A 19,566-nucleotide genomic window follows, 5' to 3' on the forward strand; every position below is an offset into this window, starting at 1 on the left:
CGCGACGACCGGAAGCGGCGGCGGGGGGCGGAGCGGTAAAGAGGCGCGCGCGGGGGGGGGTCCCTATAGGTCAGAGGGGGTCCCTATGGGGCTGGGGGGGTCCCTATGGGGCTCGGGGGTCTCTATAGGTCCGAGGGGGTCTCTATGGGGCTGGGGGGGGTCCCTATGGGGCTCGGGGGTCCCTATGGGGCTGGGGGGGTCTCTATAGGTCCGAGGGGGTCTCTATGGGGCTGGGGGGGGTCCCTATGGGGCTCGGGGGTCCCTATGGGGCTGGGGGGGTCTCTATAGGTCCGAGGGGGTCTCTATGGGGCTGGGGGGGGTCCCTATGGGGCTCGGGGGTCCCTATGGGGCTCGGGGGTCCCTATGGGGCTGGGGGGGTCTCTATGGGGCTGTGGGGGGTCTCTATGGGGCTCGGGGGTCCCTATGGGGCTGGGGGGGGGGGTCTCTATGGGGCGGGGGGGTCCCTATGGGGCTGTGGGGGGTCTCTATGGGGCTCGGGGGTCTCTATAGGTCCGAGAGGGTCCCTATGGGGCTGTGGGGGGTCTCTATGGGGCTGTGGGGGGTCTCTATGGGGCTGTGGGGGGTCTCTATGGGGCTCGGGGGTCCCTATGGGGCTGGGGGGGGTCCCTATGGGGCAGGGGGGTCCCTATGGGGCTGTGGGGGGTCTCTATGGGGCTCGGGGGTCTCTATAGGCCCGAGAGGGTCTCTATGGGGCTGTGGGGGGTCTCTATGGGGCTCGGGGGTCCCTATGGGGCTGGGGGGGGTCTCTATGGGGCAGGGGGGGTCTCTATGGGGCTCGGGGGTCCCTATGGGGCTGGGGGGGTCTCTATAGGTCCGAGGAGGTCCCTATGGGGCTGGGGGGGGTCTCTATGGGGCTCGGGGGTCCCTATAGGTCCGAGGGGGTCTCTATGGGGCTGTGGGGGGCCTCTATGGGGCTCGGGGGTCCCCATGGGGCTGGGGGGGTCTCTATAGGTCCGAGGGGGTCCCTATGGGGCTGTGGGGGGTCTCTATGGGGCTCGGGGGTCCCTATGGGGCAGGGGGGGTCTCTATGGGGCTCGGGGGTCCCCATGGGGCTGGGGGGGTCTCTATAGGTCCAAGGGGGTCCCTATGGGGCTGGGGGGGGTCTCTATGGGGCTCGGGGGTCTCTATAGGTCCGAGGGGGTCTCTATGGGGCTGTGGGGGGTCTCTATGGGGCTCGGGGGTCCCTATGGGGCGGGGGGGGGTCTCTATGGGGCGGGGGGGCGGGTCCCGATGGGACTGGGGGGGTCTCTGTGGGGTCCCTATGGGGTCCCTATGGGGCAGGGGGTCTCTATGGGTCCCTATGGGGTTGCTATGGGTCAGGGGGGGGTCTCTATGGGGTCCCTATGGGGCTGAGGGGCTGCTATGGGTCAGAGGGGTCCTTATGGATCTCAATGGGGCCCCTATGGGTCCCTATACGTTCCTGTGGGGTCTTTATGGGTCTCTGTGGGCTCCTATATGTTCCTATGGGGTCTCTATAGGTCCCTATAGGTCTCTATGGGCTCCTATATGTTCCTATGGGGTCCCTATAGGTCTCTATGGGTGTCTGTGGGCTCCTATATGTTCCTATGGGGTCTCTATGGGTCTCTATAGGTCTCTATGGGTTTCTATGGGCTCCTATACGTTCCTATAGGGTCTCTGTGGGTTCTTATAGGTCTCTATGGGGTCTCTATGGGTTCCTATATGTTCCTATGGGGTCTCTATGGGTCCCTATAGGTCTCTATGGGGTCTCTATGGGTTCCTATGGCCCCCTATGGGTCACGATACATTCCTATGGGGTCTCTATGGGTTCCTATACGTTCCTATGGGTCTATATGGGTCCCTATACGTTCCTATGGGGTCTCTATGGGTTCCTATGGCTCCCTATGGGTCCCTATACGTTCCTATGGGGTCTCTATGGGGTCTCTATGGGTTCCTATACATTCCTATGGGTCTATATGGGTCCCTATACGTTCCTATGGGGTCTCTATGGGTTCCTATGGCTCCCTATGGGTTCCTATACGTTCCTATGGGGTCTCTATGGGTTCCTATACATTCCTATGGGGTCTCTATAGGTCCCTATAGGCCTCTATGGGCTCCTATAGGTCCCCTTCTCCTTGCTCCGCAGGGCGATGGCGGCCGCGGGGCCGCTTGCCCGCCGGGGGCTCTCGGTGGCCACCCGGGACCTCCTGGTGGCCCATCAAAGGCTCCTGGTGGCCCATCGGAGGCTCCAGGTGGCCCCCCAGGACCTCCTGGTGGCTTCTCAGGGGCTCTTGATGGTCCCTCAGAAGCTCCAGGTGGCCCCTGGGGGGCTCCTGGTGGCCCATGGGGGCTTCCAGGTGGCCCATGGGGGACTCCTGGTGGCCCCTGGGGGGCTCCTGGTGGCCCATCGGGGGCTGCACGGTTGCCCTCGGGCCTGCGCCGGCCACAACCGCTGGTCCAAGGTGCGGAACGTCAAGGGACCTCGGGACGCCGCCCGCAGCCACCGCTTCCAGCGCCTGGCGGCCATGCTGCGCCTCGCCGCCCGCGGTACGCACGGGGACACCGGCCACGGGGCCACCGGGGCCACCAGGGCCATGGGGACCAAGCCAGGGGGCCACCAGGGGCTTCAGGGCCATGGGGACCAAGCCATGGGGCCACCAAGCCATGAGGACACCAACCATGGGGCTTCAGGGCCATCAGGGCATCTCCCCAGATCTCTTGAGTTTCTCCAGGAACTCTTGGGGTTCTCCAAGATCCCTTGAGGTTCTCCAGGAACTCTTGAGGTTCTCCAAGATCCCTTGAGTTTCTCCAGGATCCCTTGAGGTTCCAGGATCCCTTGAGGTTCTCCAAGACCCTTTTAGGTTCTCCAAGATCCCTTGAGCTTCCAGGAACTCTTGAGGTTCTCCAAGATCCCTTGAGTTTCTCCAGGAACTCTTGAGGTTTTCCAAGATCCTTTGAGGTTCTCCAGGAACTCTTGAGGTTCTCCAAGATCCCTTGAGTTTCTCCAGGAACTCTTGAGGTTCTCCAAGACCCTTTTAGGTTCTTGAGGATCTCTTGAGGTTCTCCAGGATCTCTTGAGCTTCCAGGATCCCTTGAGGTTCTCCAAGACCCCTTGAGGTTCCATGACCTCTTGAGGTTCTCCAAGATCCCTTGAGGTTCTCCAAGATCCCTTGAGGTTCTCCAAGACCCTTTGAGGTTCTTGAGGATCTCTTGAGGTTCTCCAGGATCTCTTGAGCTTCCAGGATCCCTTGAGGTTCTCCAAGACCCCTTGAGGTTCCATGACCTCTTGAGGTTCTCCAAGATCCCTTGAGGTTCTCCAAGACCCTTTTAGGTTCTTGAGGATCTCTTGAGGTTCTCCAGGATCTCTTGAGCTTCCAGGACCCCTGGAGGTTCTCCAGCCCCCCTGGAGGCCCTCCACGCGCCGTGTCTCTCTCCGTCCCCGCAGCGGGTGGCCCGGACCCGGCCCTCAACGCGGCCTTGGCCCAGGTGGTGGAGCAGTGCCGCGCCAGCCACATGCCCAAGGCCACCATCGCCGCCGCCATCCACGGCTCGGTGGGTCCCCTCGGGTCCCCGACGTCCCCCACCACCTCGAGGGCCTTCCTCGCGCCCCCCCCCCCCCCCCGCTGACCCCCGCTTCCCGCCCCCAGGAGCGTTCGGAGCCCGGGACGCGGCTTCTCCTGGAGGCCCGAGGGCCGGGGGGAGCCGCCATCGTCCTCCAGGTCCTCACCGACAACGCCCGGAGGAGCCACCAGCACCTGCGCGGCCTCCTCGCCCGCCACGGGTCCGCGGGGACCGTACCATTCCGTAAAATTAGGGAATTAGAAAAATATGGAATTAAGAAATTGGGGAATTCGAAAATTTTAGAATGGAGAAATTAGGGGGTAAAAAAATGAGGGAATTAGAAAATTTTAGAATTAAGAAATGATGGAATTAAAAAATTATGGAATTATAAAATTTTAGGATTAAGAAATTATGGAATTAAAAAATTATGGAATTAAAAAATTATGGAATTAAAAAATTTTAGAATTATGGAATTATGGAATTAGGAAATTATGGAATTAGGAAATTATGGAATTAGAAAATTTTAGAATTGAGAAATTAGGGGGTAAAAAAATGAGGGAATTATAAAATTTTAGAATTAAGAAATTACGGAATTAAGAAATTACGGAATTAAGAAATTACGGAATTAAGAAATTACGGAATTAAAAAATTACAGAATTAAAAAATTATGGAATTAAAAAATTATGGAATTATGAAATTATGGAATTAGAAAATTATGGAATTAGGAAATTATGGAATTAGAAAATTTTAGAATTATAAAATTATGGCATTAAAAAATTATGGCATTAAAAAATTATGGCATTAAAAAATTATGGCATTAAAAAATTATGGTGTTATAAAATTATGGAATTATTAAATTATAGAATTAAGAAATTATAGAGTTAAAAAATTATGGAATTAAAAAATTATAGCATTATAAAATTACAGCATTGAAAAATTACGGAATTACAAAATTAAGGAATTTAAAAATTATGGAATTATAAAATGATGGCATTAAAAATTATAGCACTAAAAAATTATGACATAAAAAATGATGGAATTAAAAAAATTATGGAATTAAAAAATTATGGAATTAAAAAATTATGGAATTATAAAATTATGGAATTAAAAATGATGGAATTATAAAATTATGGAATTAAAAAATGATGGAATTGTAAAATTTTAGAATTATAGGATCATAGAATTATAAGGTTATAGAATTATAAAAGTTTATAATTAAATTATGTTTATAGAATGAATTATTTTTATAATTAAGTATCAAATTATAAAATTATAAAAATAATTATAAGTTATTAAATTTATAAAATATGAACTATAAAGTTATTAAATAATAATATTATAAAAAATTAATTATAAAATTTGAGAACTTTAGGGTAATAGAGTTGTAAAATGATAGAATTAAAAGGTTATAGAATTATAAAATTTAATAATTATAAAATTATATAATTATAGGTTTATCAAATTATAGGATCATAGAATTATAGAATCATGGAACTGTAGAATCATGGAATTATAAAATTATAGAAACATGAAATTATAGAATTGTAGAGTTATAGAATTACAGTATTGTAGAATTATGGAATTGTAGAATTATGGAATTGTAGAATTACAGTATTGTAGAATTATAGAACTGTAGAATTATGGAATTTTAGAATTGTAGAATTATAGAGTTATGGAATTGTAGAATTGTGGAATTGTAGAATAGTAGAATTCTAGAATTATGGAATTGTAGAATTGTAGAATTATGGAATTGTAGAATTATAGAATTATGGAATTGTAGAATTATGGAAATTTGGAATTGTAGAATTATGGAATTGTAGAATTATAGAACTGTAGAATTATGGAATTTTAGAATTATAGAATTATGGAATTGTAGAATTATGGAATTGTAGAATTGTAGAATTGTAGAATTATAGAACTGTAGAATTATGGAATTTTAGAATTATAGAATTATGGAATTGTAGAATTATAGAATTATGGAATTGTAGAATTATAGAATTGTAGAATTATAGAATTGTAGAATTATAGAACTATAGAATTATGGAATTTTAGAATTATAGAATTATGGAATTGTAGAATTCTAGAATTATGGAATTGTAGAATTATAGAATTGTAGAATTATGGAATTGTAGAATTATAGAACTGTAGAATTATGGAATTTTAGAATTATAGAATTATGGAATTGTAGAATTCTAGAATTGTAGAATTATGGAATTGTAGAATTATGGAATTGTAGAATTATAGAACTGTAGAATTATAGAATTATGGAATTTTAGAATTATAGAATTATAGAATTATGGAATTGTAGAATTATGGAATTTTAGAATTATGGAATTTTAGAATTATGGAATTTTAGAATTATGGAATTTTAGAATTATAGAATTATGGAATTGTAGAATTGTAGAATTGTAGAATTATGGAATTGTAGAATTGTAGAATTGTAGAATTATGGAATTGTAGAATTATGGAATTGTAGAATTATGGAATTATGGAATTGTAGAATTATGGAATTTTAGAATTATGGAATTTTAGAATTATGGAATTGTAGAATTGTAGAATTGTAGAATTGTAGAATTATGGAATTTGAGAATTGTAGAATTATGGAATTTGAGAATTGTGGCCTTGTGGCCGCAGGGCGACGCTGGCCGAGGGCGCGCGGCACGGCTTCGAGGAGCAGGGGGTGGTGGCGGTGGCGCCGCGCGACGCCCGGGGCCGCCCGCTGACCATGGAGGCCGCGCTGGAGGCCGCGCTGGACGCCGGAGCCCACGACGTCGTCCAGGACGAGGACGACGATGAGGAGGAGGCCGCGCTGAAGGTGGGCGGTGGGATTGGAGCCACCTTGACCCCTTCCAACTTCTCCTTGACCCCCTCCGACCCTCCTTGACCCCCTCCTTGACCCCCTCCGACCCTCCTTGACCTCTTCCAACCCTCCTTGACCCCCTCTGACCCCTCCATGACCCCCTCCGACCCCTCCATGACCCCCTCCGACCCCTCCTTGACCCCCTCCAACCCTCCTTGACCCCCTCCAACCCTCCTTGACCCCCTCCAACCCCTCCTTGACCACCTCCAACCCTCCTTGACCACCTCCAACCCTCCTTGACCCCCTCCTTGACCACTTCCAACCCCTCCTTGACCCCCTCCAACCCTCCATGACCCCCTCCAACCCCTCCTTGACCCCCTCCATGACCCCCTCCAACCCTCCTTGACCCCCTCCAACCCCTCCTTGACCCCCTCCAACCCTCCTTGACCCCCTCCGACCCCTCCTTGACCCCCTCCGACCCTCCATGACCCCCTCCAACCCCTCCTTGACCCCCTCCAACCCTCCTTGACCCCCTCCGACCCTCCTTGACCCCCTCCTTGACCCCCTCCAACCCCTCCATGACCCCCTCCAACCCTCCTTGACCCCCTCCAACCCCTCCTTGACCCCCTCCAACCCCTCCTTGACCCCCTCCAACCCCTCCTTGACCATCCCTTGACCCCCTCCAAGCCCTGGTTGACCCCCTCGGCCTCCCCCCCCAGTTCCTCTGCTCGCCCTCGGCGCTTCGCTCGGTCCGGGAGCGCCTGGAGGCCTCGGGTCTCCGTCCTCTCTCCTCGTCCATCGAGTTCTTCCCGCGGGACCTGGTGGAGCTGCCCGAGGAGACCCGAGCCCTGGCCCAGAACCTCCTCCAGGCCTTGAGCGACCACCCCGACGTCCTCCACGTCTACCACAACATCCAGTAGGAGCCTGGGGAGGGGCCCCCTCGGCTTGGGGGGGCTTGGAGAACCTCAACGAGCTCCTGGACCCCCACTTGGAGGGGGTTTGAACCACCAATAAAGACGAGTCCGGACCCGGTTGGACCTTCGTGGTGGCCACCAGTCTGTGGGCTTCTAGGAGTCCCTATGGGGTCCCTAGGGGTTTGAATGAGTCTCTATGGGGTCTCTGGGGGTCCCTATAGGGTCTCTAGGGGTCTCTAGGGGTCCCTATGGGTTTGATTGAGTCTCTATGGGGTCTGTGGGGTCTCTATGGGGTCTGTGGGGTCTCTGTGGGGTCTCTATGGGGTCTCTGTGGGGTCTCTGTGGGGTCTCTGTGGGGTCTCTATGGGGTCTCTGTGGGGTCTCTGGGGTCTCTATGGGGTCTCTGTGGGGTCTGTGGGGTCTCTGTGGGGTCTCTGTGGGGTCTCTATGGGGTCTCTGTGGGGTCTCTGTGGGGTCTCTATGGGGTCTCTGTGGGGTCTCTATGGGGTCTCTATGGGGTCTGTGGGGTCTCTATGGGGTCTGTGGGGTCTCTGTGGGGTCCCTGTGGGGTCCCTGTGGGGTCTGTGGGGTCTCTGTGGGGTCTGTGGGGTCTCTATGGGGTCTCTGTGGGGTCTCTATGGGGTCTCTATGGGGTCTGTGGGGTCTCTGTGGGGTCTGTGGGGTCTGTGGGGTCTCTGTGGGGTCTCTGTGGGGTCTCTGTGGGGTCTGTGGGGTCTCTGTGGGGTCTCTGTGGGGTCTCTGTGGGGTCTGTGGGGTCTCTGTGGGGTCTGTGGGGTCTCTGTGGGGTCTCTGTGGGGTCTCTATGGGGTCTCTGTGGGGTCTCTGTGGGGTCTCTATGGGGTCTCTGTGGGGTCTCTATGGGGTCTCTATGGGGTCTGTGGGGTCTCTATGGGGTCTGTGGGGTCTCTGTGGGGTCCCTGTGGGGTCCCTGTGGGGTCTGTGGGGTCTCTGTGGGGTCTGTGGGGTCTCTATGGGGTCTGTGGGGTCTCTGTGGGGTCTGTGGGGTCTGTGGGGTCTCTGTGGGGTCTCTGTGGGGTCTCTGTGGGGTCTGTGGGGTCTCTGTGGGGTCTCTGTGGGGTCTCTGTGGGTTTCCATGAGTCTCTATGGGGTCTCTAGAGGTTCCTATGGGTCTCTATGGGGTCTCTATGGGGTCTCTATGAGCCTCTGTGGGGTTCCTATGGGGTCTCTAAGGGTCCCTATGGTTCTCTATGGGGTCTCTATGGGTTTCTATGAGTCTCCATGGGGTCTCTAGGGGTCCCTATGGGTCTCTTTGGGTCTCTATAGTTGCTCTATGGTCTCTATGGGTTATTTTAGGGTCCCTATGGGTCGCTATGGAGTCCGTATGGGTTTCTATGGTTCCCCTGTGGATTTCTACGGGTCCCTATAGCTTGCTATGGATCCCTATACGGGCTCTATGGGTCTCTGTGGGTCCTTATGTGGGCTCTATGGATTGCTATGGGGTCTCTAGGAGTCTCTGTGGGTCCCTGTATGGGCTCTGTGGGTTTCTATAGGTCACTATGCATCTCTGTGGGTCCCTATGGGGTCTCTATGGAGTCCCTGTGGGTCTCTGTTGGGTCCCTATGGGTCACTATAAGCCTCTATGGGGTCTCTATGGGGTCTCTAGGGGTTAATCTATGGGTCAGCCCCCCCCCGACTCCCCCTTCCCACCCCCCCCACTCAGCCCCCCCCGCACACACACATGAGCTCCACGTAAGCTTTATTGACATAGGGCTGGGATCTATGGGGCTGGGATCTATGGGGCTGGGATCTATGGGGCAGGGATCTATGGGGCAGGGATCCATGGGGCCGGGATCCGTGGGGTCAGTAGTTGGAGCCGCGGTCCTGCTGGCGGTAGCCGCCCCGGCGCAGGTAGCCCCCGTCGCCCTTGCGGTAGCCGTCCTTCTGATCTGTGGGGCAGAGACGGGGGTCAGCGGGGGGCGCTATGGGGCAGGGAGGGGGTCCAGGGGGCAGGAGGGGGGGGTTATGGGGCAGAGACGGGGGTCAGTGGGGGGGGCAGGGGCGCTATGGGGCAGGGAGGGGGTCTAGGGGGCAGGAGAGGGGAGTTATGGGGCAGGGAGGGGGTCTATGGGGCAGGAGGGGGGATCTATGGGGTCTCTATGGGGTCTCTAGGAGTGTCTATGGGGTCTCTATGGGTCTCTAGGAGTGTCTATGGGTCCCTATAGGTCTCTATGGGGTCTCTATGGGGTCTCTAGGAGTGTCTATGGGGTCCCTATGGGTCTCCAGGGGGTCTCTATGGGTCTCTGTGGGTCTCTATAGGTATTTAATGGGTCCCTATAGGTCTTTAATGGGTCTCTATGGGTCCCTATGGGTCTCTGTGGGGTCTCTATGGGGTCTCTGTGGGTCCCTATGGTTCTCTAGTGGTCTCTATGGGTCTCTGTGGGTCCCTATGGGGTGTCTATGCGTCCCTATGGGGTGTCTATGGGTCTGTATAGGTCTCTATGGGTCTCTATGGGTCCCTATAGGTCCCTATGGGGCTGCCCCACATCCCATTCAGTGAGTAGAAGGAGGGGAGGGAGAAAACGAGCAAAGCACCCGCTGGGGCTGCTGAGGGCGGGGGGGCTCGGGGCGCTATGGGGCACCTATAGGTCTCTATGGGGTCTCTATAGGGTCTCTATAGGGTCTCTATAGGGTCTCTGTGGGGTCTCTGTGGGGTCTCTGTGGGTCCCTATGGGTCTCTGTGGGGTCTCTATGGGTCCCTATGGGGTCTCTTGGGGGTCCCTATGGTTCTCTAGTGGTCTCTATAGGTCTCTATAGGTCTCTGTGGGTCCCTGCGGGTCTCTATGGGGTGTCTATGCGTCCCTATGGGGTGTCTATGGGTCTGTATAGGTCTCTATGGGTCCCTGCTGGTCTCTATAGGTCCCTATAGGTCCCTATGGGGCTGCCCCACATCCCATTCAGTGAGTAGAAGGAGGGGAGGGAGAAAACGAGCAAAGCACCCGCTGGGGCTGCTGAGGGCGGGGGGGCTCGGGGCGCTATGGGGCACCTATAGGTCTCTATGGGGTCTCTATAGGGTCTCTATGGGGTCTCTATAGGTCTCTGTGGGGTCTCTATGGGGTCTCTGTGGGGTCTCTGTGGGGTCTCTGCGGGGTCTCTGCGGGGTCTCTATAGGTCTCTATAGGTCTCTGTGGGGTCTCTATAGGTCTCTGTGGGGTCTCTATAGGGGCTGTGGGGCAGGTACCTCGGAAGTAGCCGCCGTAGGAGCCCTGCTTGTGGTCGAAGACGCGCTCGTTGTTCTCGACGAGCCCCCCCAGCTTCTCGGCCAACTGCAGCGCCAGGTTCTGCTGCGGCGTCGGCTCCGTGCGATGCATCATGACGGTCTGTGTGGGCTGGTCCAGGGACGCCTGCGGACAGACACACGGACACCCCACGGTGCCCCACGGGGACCTATAGGGACCCATAGGGACCCCACAGACCCCATAGAGAGCCATAGAGACCCCACAGACCCCACAGAGACCACAGAGACCCCACAGAGACCCCATAGAGACCCCACAGAGACCCCATAGAGACCCCACAGAGACCCCACAGAGACCCCATAGAGACCCCACAGAGACCCCACAGAGACCCCACAGAGACCCCACAGAGACCCCATAGGGACCCACAGAGACCCCACAGAGACCCCACAGAGACCCCACAGAGACCCCACAGAGACCCCATAGAGACCCCACAGAGACCCCACAGAGACCCCATAGAGACCCCACAGACCCCACAGAGACCCCACAGAGACCCCACAGAGACCCCACAGAGACCCCATAGGGACCCACAGAGACCCCACAGAGACCCCACAGAGACCCCACAGAGACCCCACAGAGACCCCATAGAGACCCCATAGAGACCCCACAGAGACCCCACAGAGACCCCACAGAGACCCCACAGACCCCATAGAGACCCCACAGAGACCCCACAGAGACCCCACAGAGACCCCACAGACCCCACAGAGACCCCACAGAGACCCCATAGAGACCCCACAGAGACCCCACAGAGACCCCACAGAGACCCCACAGACCCCACAGAGACCCCACAGAGACCCCACAGAGACCCCACAGAGACCCCACAGAGACCCCACAGACCCCATAGAGACCCCACAGAGACCCCACAGAGACCCCACAGACCCCACAGAGACCCCACAGAGACCCCATAGAGACCCCACAGAGACCCCACAGAGACCCCACAGAGACCCATAGAGACCCCACAGACCCCACAGAGACCCCACAGAGACCCCACAGAGACCCCATAGAGACCCCATAGACCCCATAGAGACCCCACAGAGACCCCATAGAGACCCCATAGAGACCCCACAGAGACCCCACACAGACCCCACAGAGACCCCATAGACCCCACAGAGACCCCACAGACCCCATAGAGACCCCACAGAGACCCCACAGACCCCACAGAGACCCCACAGAGACCCCACAGAGACCCCACAGAGACCCCATAGAGACCCCACAGACCCCACAGAGACCCCACAGAGACCCCATAGAGACCCCACAGAGACCCCACAGAGACCCCACAGAGACCCCACAGAGACCCCACAGAGACCCCATAGAGACCCCACAGAGACCCCACAGAGACCCCACAGAGACCCCATAGAGACCCCACAGACCCCACAGAGACCCCACAGAGACCCCATAGAGACCCCACAGAGACCCCACAGAGACCCCCAGAGACCCCACAGAGACCCCACAGAGACCCCACAGAGACCCCACAGAGACCCCACAGAGACCCATAGAGACCCCACAGACCCCACAGAGACCCCACAGAGACCCCACAGAGACCCCATAGAGACCCCATAGACCCCATAGAGACCCCACAGAGACCCCATAGAGACCCCATAGAGACCCCACAGAGACCCCATAGAGACCCCATAGAGACCCCACAGAGACCCCGTAGAGACCCCATAGAGACCCCACAGAGACCCATAGAGACCCCACAGAGACCCCACAGAGACCCCTATAGACCCCACAGAGACCCCACAGAGACCCCACAGAGACCCCACAGAGACCCCACAGAGACCCATAGAGACCCCACAGAGACCCCACAGAGACCCCATAGAGACCCCACAGAGACCCCACAGACCCCACAGAGACCCCACAGAGCCCCCGTAGCGCCCCCCTCACCATCAGCTCCTCGTTAATGATCATTTTGCTAATGATGCTGTGCACGGTCGGCAGGTCCAGCTCGAACATGGCGGCCAGGATCTCCATGCTGTGGGGCAGGGGGGGGGTCACTTAGGGGGCAGGGAGGGGGGCTGTGGGGCAGGGGGGGACCCCGCTATGGGGCCCGAGGGTCCCACCTGATGGAGTCGTAGACGCTGCTGTAGGTGAAGAGGTAGGTGCGGAGAGACTCCTCCTGGATCTTCCTGTGGGGAGAAAGGGGGCTGGGGGCACCTCCCTCTGCCCCATAGCTGCCCCATAGCGCCCCACAGAGCTCCCTCTGCCCCATAACTACCTCCCGACTGCCCCACATCGCCCCATAGCTGCCCCACGGCTCAATAAACGAGGTTAGAACGTGAGCTGGAGACCAAGTCAGGAGATGTTGACCGCGTTCTCCTCCTGCCCCACGGCTCCTCTGCCCCATAGCTGCCCCACAGCGCTCCCCATGGCTCCCTCTGCCCCATAACTACCTCCCGACTGCCCCACATCGCCCCATAGCTGCCCCACGGCTCAATAAACGAGGTAGGACCATGAGCTGGAGACCAAGTCAGGAGATGTTGAGGATGTTCTCCTCCTGCCCCACGGCTCCTCTGCCCCATAGCTGCCCCATAGCACCCCACAGAGCTCCCTCTGCCCCATAACTACCTCCCGACTGCCCCACATCGCCCCATAGCTGCCCCACGGCTCAATAAACGAGGCAGGACCATGAGCTGGAGACCAAGACAGGAGATGTTGAGGATGTTCTCCTCCTGCCCCACGGCTCCTCTGCCCCATAGCGCCCCACAGAGCTCCCTCTGCCCCATAACTACCTCCCGACTGCCCCACATCGCCCCATAGCTGCCCCACGGCTCAATAAACGAGGCAGGACCATGAGCTGGAGACCAAGACAGGAGATGTTGAGGATGTTCTCCTCCTGCCCCACGGCTCCTCTGCCCCATAGCTGCCCCATAGCGCCCCACAGAGCTCCCTCTGCCCCATAACTACCTCCCGACTGCCCCACATCGCCCCATAGCTGCCCCACGGCTCAATAAACAAGGTTAGAACATGAGCTGGAGACCAAGTCAGGAGATGTTGACCACCTTCTCCTCCTGCCCCGCAGCTCCTCTGCCCCATAGCTGCCCCACAGCGCTCCCCATGGCTCCCTCTGCCCCATAACTACCTCCCGACTGCCCCACATCGCCCCATAGCTGCCCCACGGCTCAATAAACGAGGTAGGACCATGAGCTGGAGACCAAGTCAGGAGATGTTGACCGCGTTCTCCTCCTGCCCCACGGCTCCTCTGCCCCATAGCTGCCCCATAGCACCCCACAGAGCTCCCTCTGCCCCATAACTACCTCACAACTGCCCCACATCGCCCCATAGCTGCCCCACGGCTCAATAAACGAGGTAGGACCATGAGCTGGAGACCAAGTCAGGAGATGTTGAGGACGTTCTCCTCCTGCCCCACGGCTCCTCTGCCCCATAGCTGCCCCATAGCGCCCCACAGAGCTCCCTCTGCCCCATAACTACCTCCCAACCGCCCCACATCGCCCCATAGCTGCCCCACGGCTCAATAAACGAGGTTAGAACATGAGCTGGAGACCAAGTCAGGAGATGTTGAGGACGTTCTCCTCCTGCCCCACGGCTCCTCTGCCCCACGGCGCGCCCCACGGCGGCCTGACCTGACGAGCATGGCGCGGACTTTGTTGGCCTCGGGGAAGAGGTCCCAGACCTTCCCGTTCATCTTCTCGTTGACCACGAAGCGGTGGCAGCTCCTCCAGTCGCCCGTCTTCATGGCCTTGGAGGCGGCCACCACGTGCTCCCGCATGGACTCCGGGGGCCCTGGGGGGGGGGGAGGGGGGGAGGGGCGGGATGTGGGGCAGGACGTGGGGCAGGGGGCCCCACTTAGGGGGCAGGAGCCGTGGGGCTCGAGGAACCCCCCCCAGGAGCAGCTTTGGAGGCCTCCAAGGAGGTTCTCAAGATCTTGGTGGAACCCAAGGGCTCGGTTCTCCAGGGGATCTATGGGGCAGGGAGCTGTGGGGCAGGGAGCTATGGGGCAGAGGCCTCTATGGGGCTGAGATCTATGGGGCAGAGGCCTCTACGGGGCACGAGAACCCAGCCAAGAGCAGGTTTGGAGGCCTCCAAGGAGGTTCTCAAGATCTTGATGGAACCCAAGGGCTCAGTTCCTCCTCCAGGGTCTGAGATCTATGGGTCAGGGCGCTATGGGGCAGGGATCTATGGGGCAGGAGACCCCGAGGCCGCGATCTATGGGTCAGGGAGCCCTATAGAGCATGAGATCCCAGCCAGGAGCAGCCTTGGAGGCCACGTTGGAAGTTCTCAAGATCTTGATGGAGCCCAAGGGCTGGGTTCTCCACGAGATCTATGGGTCAGGGCGCTATGGGGCAGGGATCTATGGGGCAGGAGACCCCGAGGCTGCGATCTATGGGTCAGGGAGCCCTATAGGGCAGGAGAACCCACCCAGGAGCAGCCTTGGAGGCCATGTTTGAAGTTCTCAAGATCTTGGTGGAACCCAAGGGCTGGGTTCTCCAGGGGATCTATGGGGCAGGGGACCCTGGGGCTGAGATCTATGGGGCAGGAGTCCATGTGGCTGAGATCTATGGGTCAAGAAGCCCTATAGAGCAGGAGATCCCAGCCAGGAGCAGCCTTGGAGGCCACGTTTGAAGTTCTCAAGATCTTGATGGAACCCAAGGGCTGGGTTCTCCAGGGGATCTATGGGTCAGGGCGCTATGGGGCTGAGATCTATGGGGCAGGAGACCCCGAGGCCGCGATCTCTGGGTCAGGAGCTCACCCAGGAGGGGTTGTCTCTCCCCGACGCGCAGCTGGTGGTGGAACTGCTTGCTGATCATGCGGCGGCGGGCGTCGAACTCGTGGGCCGCCATGTAGGGGATCTCCAGCAGCATGGCGGCCACCAGGTAGACGCACTCGAGGAGCTCCAGGTTGACGTGCATGTGGAAGGGGACCTGGCGCCTCTTCTCCACCTTCTCCTGCTCCGGGTTGCGCTCCTGGAGGCTCCGGAGGAGAAGGCCTTGGCCCAGCAGCTCCTTGGCGCGGCCCGACGACTGGATGTCCAGGAGGGCGTTGTGGGCGTCCTTGATGAGGCCCTCGCGGAAGGCGCAGATGCCCAGCTGGACCATCGTGCGGTTGTAGAGGATCTGGGGGGGGGGGGGACGGACAGGGAGGGCGTGAGGGGGGGACCTGGGGCGGGGAGGGACCTCCAGAGCGGGAGGAGGAACCCTATGGAGATGATGGAACCAAGGGAGATGGAGGAGGAACCCTAGGGAGATGATGGAGAGGAGGAGGAACCCAATGGAGATGGAGGAACTCACGAGGAACCCATAAAAGATGGAGGAGAAACCCTAGGGAGATGATGGAGAGGACGAGGAACCCAATGGAGACGGAAGAAGAACCTTGTGAAGATGGAGGAACCTCTAAAGATGGAGAAGGAAGCCTCTGGAGATGGAGGAGGAACCCTATGGAGATGGAGGAAACCCTAAAGGTGGAGGAGGAACCCTATGGAGATGGAGGAGGAACCCAATGGAGATGGAGGAGGAACCCTATGGAGATGGAGGAGGAACCCTATGGAGATGGAGGAGGAACCCTATGGAGATGGAGGAGGAACCCTATGGAGATAGAGGAACCTCTAAAGATGGAGAAAGAACCCTATGGAGATAGAGGAGGAACCCTATGGAGATAGAGGAACCTCTAAAGATAGAGAAAGAACCCTATGGAGATAGAGAAGGAACCCTATGGAGATGGAGGAGGAACCCTATGGAGATGGAAGAACCTCTAAAGATGGAGGAGGAACCCTATGGAGATGGAGGAGGAACCCTATGGAGATGGAGGAACCTCTAAAGATGGAGAAAGAACCCCATGGAGATGGAGGAGGAACCCTATGGAGATGGAGGAGGAACCCTATGGAGATGGAGGAACCTCTAAAGATGGAGGAGGAACCCTATAGAGATGATGGAGAGGAGGAGGAACTCAATGGAGATGGAGGAACCCATGAGGAACTCATAAAGATGGAGGAGGAACCCTAGGGAGATGATGGAGAGGAGGAGGAACCCAATGGAGATGGAGGAGGAACCTTGTGGAGATGGAGGAACTCGTGAGGAACCCATAAAAGATGGAGGAGGAACCATATGGAGATGATGGAGCTCATGGGGAACCTCTAAAGATGGAGGAGGAACCCTAGGGAGATGATGGAGAGGAGGAGGAACCCGATGGAGATGGAGAAGGAACCTTTTGGAGATGCAGGAACCTCTAAAGGTGGAGGAGGAACCCCTGTAGACCCCCCCAAACCCACTTATGGGGCAGAAGAACCCTTGATCACCCCCGTAAAGACCTCAAGAACCCCCTGTAGACCCCCTCAAACCCACTTATGGGTCCGGAGAACCCTTGATCACCCCCATGAAGACCTCAAGAACCCCATGAAGACCTCAAGAACCCCCTGTAGACCCCCTCAAACCCACTTATGGGTCCGGAGAACCCTTGATCACCCCCATGAAGACCTCAAGAACCCCATGAAGACCTCAAGAACCCCCTGTAGACCCCCTCAAACCCACTTATGGGTCCGGAGAACCCTTGATCACCCCCATGAAGACCTCAAGAACCCCATGAAGACCTCAAGAACCCCCTGTAGACCCCCTCAAACCCACTTATGGGTCCGGAGAACCCTTGATCACCCCCATGAAGACCTCAAGAACCCCATGAAGACCGCAAGAACCCCCTGTAGACCCCTCCAAACCCACTTATGGGTCCGGAGAACCCTTGATCACCCCCATAAAGACCTCAAGAACCCCATGAAGACCTCAAGAACCCCCTGTAGACCCCCCCAAACCCACTTATGGGGCAGAAGAACCCTTGATCAACCCCATGAAGACCTCAAGAACCCCCTGTAGACCCCCCCAAACCCACTTATGGGTCCGGAGAACCCTTGATCACCCCCATAAAGACCTCAAGAACCCCATGAAGACCTCAAGAACCCCCTGTAGACCCCCCCAAACCCACTTATGGGGCAGAAGAACCCTTGATCACCCCCATAAAGACCTCAAGAACCCCATGAAGACCTCAAGAACCCCCTGTAGACCCCCCCAAACCCACTTATGGGGCAGAAGAACCCTTGATCACCCCCATAAAGACCTCAAGAACCCCATGAAGACCTCAAGAACCCCCTGTAGACCCCTCCAAACCCACTTATGAGGCAGAAGAACCCTTGATCAACCCCATGAAGACCTCCAGATGCCCCCCTAGACCCCCCCAAACCCACTTATGGGTCCGGAGAACCCTTGATCACCCCCATAAAGACCTCCAGATGCCCCCCTAGACCCCCCCAAACCCACTTATGGGGCCGAAGAACTCTTGATCACCCCCATAAAGACCTCCAGAACCCCCTGTAGACCCCTCCAAACCCACTTATGGGGCAGAAGAACCCTTGATCACCCCCGTAAAGACCTCCAGATGCCCCCCTAGACCCCCCCAAACCCACTTATGGGTCCGGAGAACCCTTGATCACCCCCATAAAGACCTCCAGATGCCCCCCTAGACCCCCCCAAACCCACTTATGGGTCCAAAGAACCCTTGATCACCCCCATAAAGACCTCAAGAACCCCCTGTGGACCCTCTCAAACCCACTTATGGGGCAGAAGAACCCTTGATCACCCCCATGAAGACCTCAAGATCCCTCTATAGGAACCCCAAACCCACTTATGGGTCTGAAAAACCCTTGATCACCCCCATAAAGACCTCAAGAACCCCCTGTAGACCCCTCCAAACCCACTTATGGGTCCGAAGAACCCTTGATCACCCCCATGAAGACCTCAAGATGCCCCTGTAGACCCCTCCAAACCCACTTATGGGGCAGAAGAACCCTTGATCACCCCCATGAAGACCTCCAGATGCCCCCCTAGACCCCCCCAAACCCACTTATGGGTCCGGAGAACCCTTGATCACCCCCATAAAGACCTCAAGAACCCCCTGTAGACCCCTCCAAACCCACTTATGAGGCAGAAGAACCCTTGATCAACCCCATGAAGACCTCAAGAACCCCATGAAGACCTCAAGAACCCCCTGTAGACCCCCTCAAACACACTTACGGGTCCAGAGAACCCTTGATCACCCCCATGAAGACCTCAAGAACCCCATGAAGACCTCAAGAACCCCCTGTAGACCCCCCCAAACCCACTTATGGGGCAGAAGAACCCTTGATCACCTCCATAAAGACCTCAAGAACCCCATGAAGACCTCAAGAACCCCCTGTAGACCCCTCCAAACCCACTTATGAGGCAGAAGAACCCTTGATCAACCCCATAAAGACCTCAAGAACCCCCTGTAGACCCTCCAAACCCACTTATGGGTCCGAAGAACCCTTGATCACCCCCATAACGACCTCCAGAACCCCCCGTAGACCCCCCAGGACCCACCTGGACGGGGGGGTCGGCGTGCTGGATGTTGTCCTGGAGGTGGGACATGAGCATGAGGTCCCGGGCCTGGTACCAGCGGCTGTGGAGGGCGTGGTGGTAGATGTGGCAGAGGATGGCGCAGGTCCTGATGCGGTCGGTGCGATCCTTGGCGTAGATGAACTTGCAGAGTCGCTCCATCAGCGCCGCCGAGTCCTCCTCCTCCTCCTCCTCCACCTCCACCTTCTCCTTCTCCTTCGCTTCCTCCTCCCCTTTCTCCTTCTCATCCACTTTGAGGTCCTCACCGCCACTTTTAGCTTCTCCACCACCTACTTTGAGGTCTCCAAGACCCGTTTTAGCTTCTCCAAGACCTATTTTGGGGTCTCCAAGACCTATTTTGGGGTCTCCAAGACCTATTTTGGGGTCTCCACCTACTTTAAGATCTTCACCACCTACTTTAAGCTCTTCACCACCTACTTTAAGCTTTCCACCTCCAATTTTGGGGTCTCCACCTCCAATTTTGGGCTCTCCACCACCAACGTTGGGGTCATTCTCTTCCATTTTGGGGTCTCCACCTCCTCTGAGGTCACCGTCTCCTTCTCTGACCTCACCACCTTCCACTTTGAGGTCTCCACCTCCAATTTTGGGGTCTCCACCTCCAATTTTGGGGTCTCCACCTCCAATTTTGGGGTCTCCAAGACTAGTCTTGGGGTCTCCGCCTCCAA

General features: G+C 55.7%; 3 protein-coding genes across 4 annotated transcripts in view; 2 read left to right on the forward strand and 1 right to left on the reverse strand.

Annotated features, from left to right (window-relative positions):
• Positions 1-19,566, forward strand: part of LOC138734474 (uncharacterized) — a 108,253-nt gene that overhangs the window by 29,233 nt on the left and 59,454 nt on the right. The window lies entirely within an intron of this gene.
• TACO1 (translational activator of cytochrome c oxidase I) lies at positions 9-7,382 on the forward strand. Of its 2 annotated transcripts, none has more exons than XM_069882200.1 (6): positions 9-35; positions 2,126-2,526; positions 3,425-3,531; positions 3,627-3,760; positions 6,175-6,355; positions 7,060-7,382. In XM_069882200.1, the coding sequence occupies exons 2-6, from the start codon at positions 2,130-2,132 to the stop codon at positions 7,258-7,260; spliced, it is 1,020 nt and encodes a 339-aa protein (XP_069738301.1). In that variant the 5' UTR covers positions 9-35; positions 2,126-2,129; the 3' UTR covers positions 7,261-7,382. The 2 variants fall into 2 exon arrangements, with proteins under 2 accessions (XP_069738301.1, XP_069738302.1); XM_069882201.1 differs by lacking the exon at positions 9-35 and adding an exon at positions 58-69.
• LOC138734512 (eukaryotic translation initiation factor 3 subunit C-like) overlaps positions 8,976-19,566 on the reverse strand; it is a 32,017-nt gene continuing 21,426 nt past the window's right edge. Inside the window, exons 15-21 of the mRNA XM_069882219.1 lie at positions 18,866-19,105; positions 15,235-15,598; positions 14,108-14,267; positions 12,587-12,652; positions 12,411-12,498; positions 10,475-10,637; positions 8,976-9,182 (exon numbers count right to left, since the gene is read on the reverse strand). Of these exons, the coding sequence (XP_069738320.1) occupies positions 9,097-9,182; positions 10,475-10,637; positions 12,411-12,498; positions 12,587-12,652; positions 14,108-14,267; positions 15,235-15,598; positions 18,866-19,105 (1,167 nt within the window). The 3' untranslated portion in view covers positions 8,976-9,096. The remainder of the gene's footprint in view (positions 9,183-10,474; positions 10,638-12,410; positions 12,499-12,586; positions 12,653-14,107; positions 14,268-15,234; positions 15,599-18,865; positions 19,106-19,566) is intronic.

Source organism: Phaenicophaeus curvirostris, unplaced genomic scaffold (genome assembly GCF_032191515.1).
Source record: "Phaenicophaeus curvirostris isolate KB17595 unplaced genomic scaffold, BPBGC_Pcur_1.0 scaffold_84, whole genome shotgun sequence".
In the NCBI taxonomy this organism is placed as follows: Eukaryota; Metazoa; Chordata; class Aves; order Cuculiformes; family Cuculidae; genus Phaenicophaeus; species Phaenicophaeus curvirostris.

What these genes read in the sequence shown, in the direction of transcription:
- TACO1 (XM_069882200.1), top strand. Translation starts at nt 2,130, where the DNA reads ATGGCGGCCGCGGGGCCGCTTGCCCGCCGGGGGCTCTCGGTGGCCACC. An exon ending in CCGCCGCCATCCACGGCTCG is followed by an intron (nt 3,532 to 3,626) that starts GTGGGTCCCCTC and finishes TCCCGCCCCCAG; the next exon opens with GAGCGTTCGGAGCCCGGGAC. An exon ending in AGGAGGAGGCCGCGCTGAAG is followed by an intron (nt 6,356 to 7,059) that starts GTGGGCGGTGGG and finishes CTCCCCCCCCAG; the next exon opens with TTCCTCTGCTCGCCCTCGGC.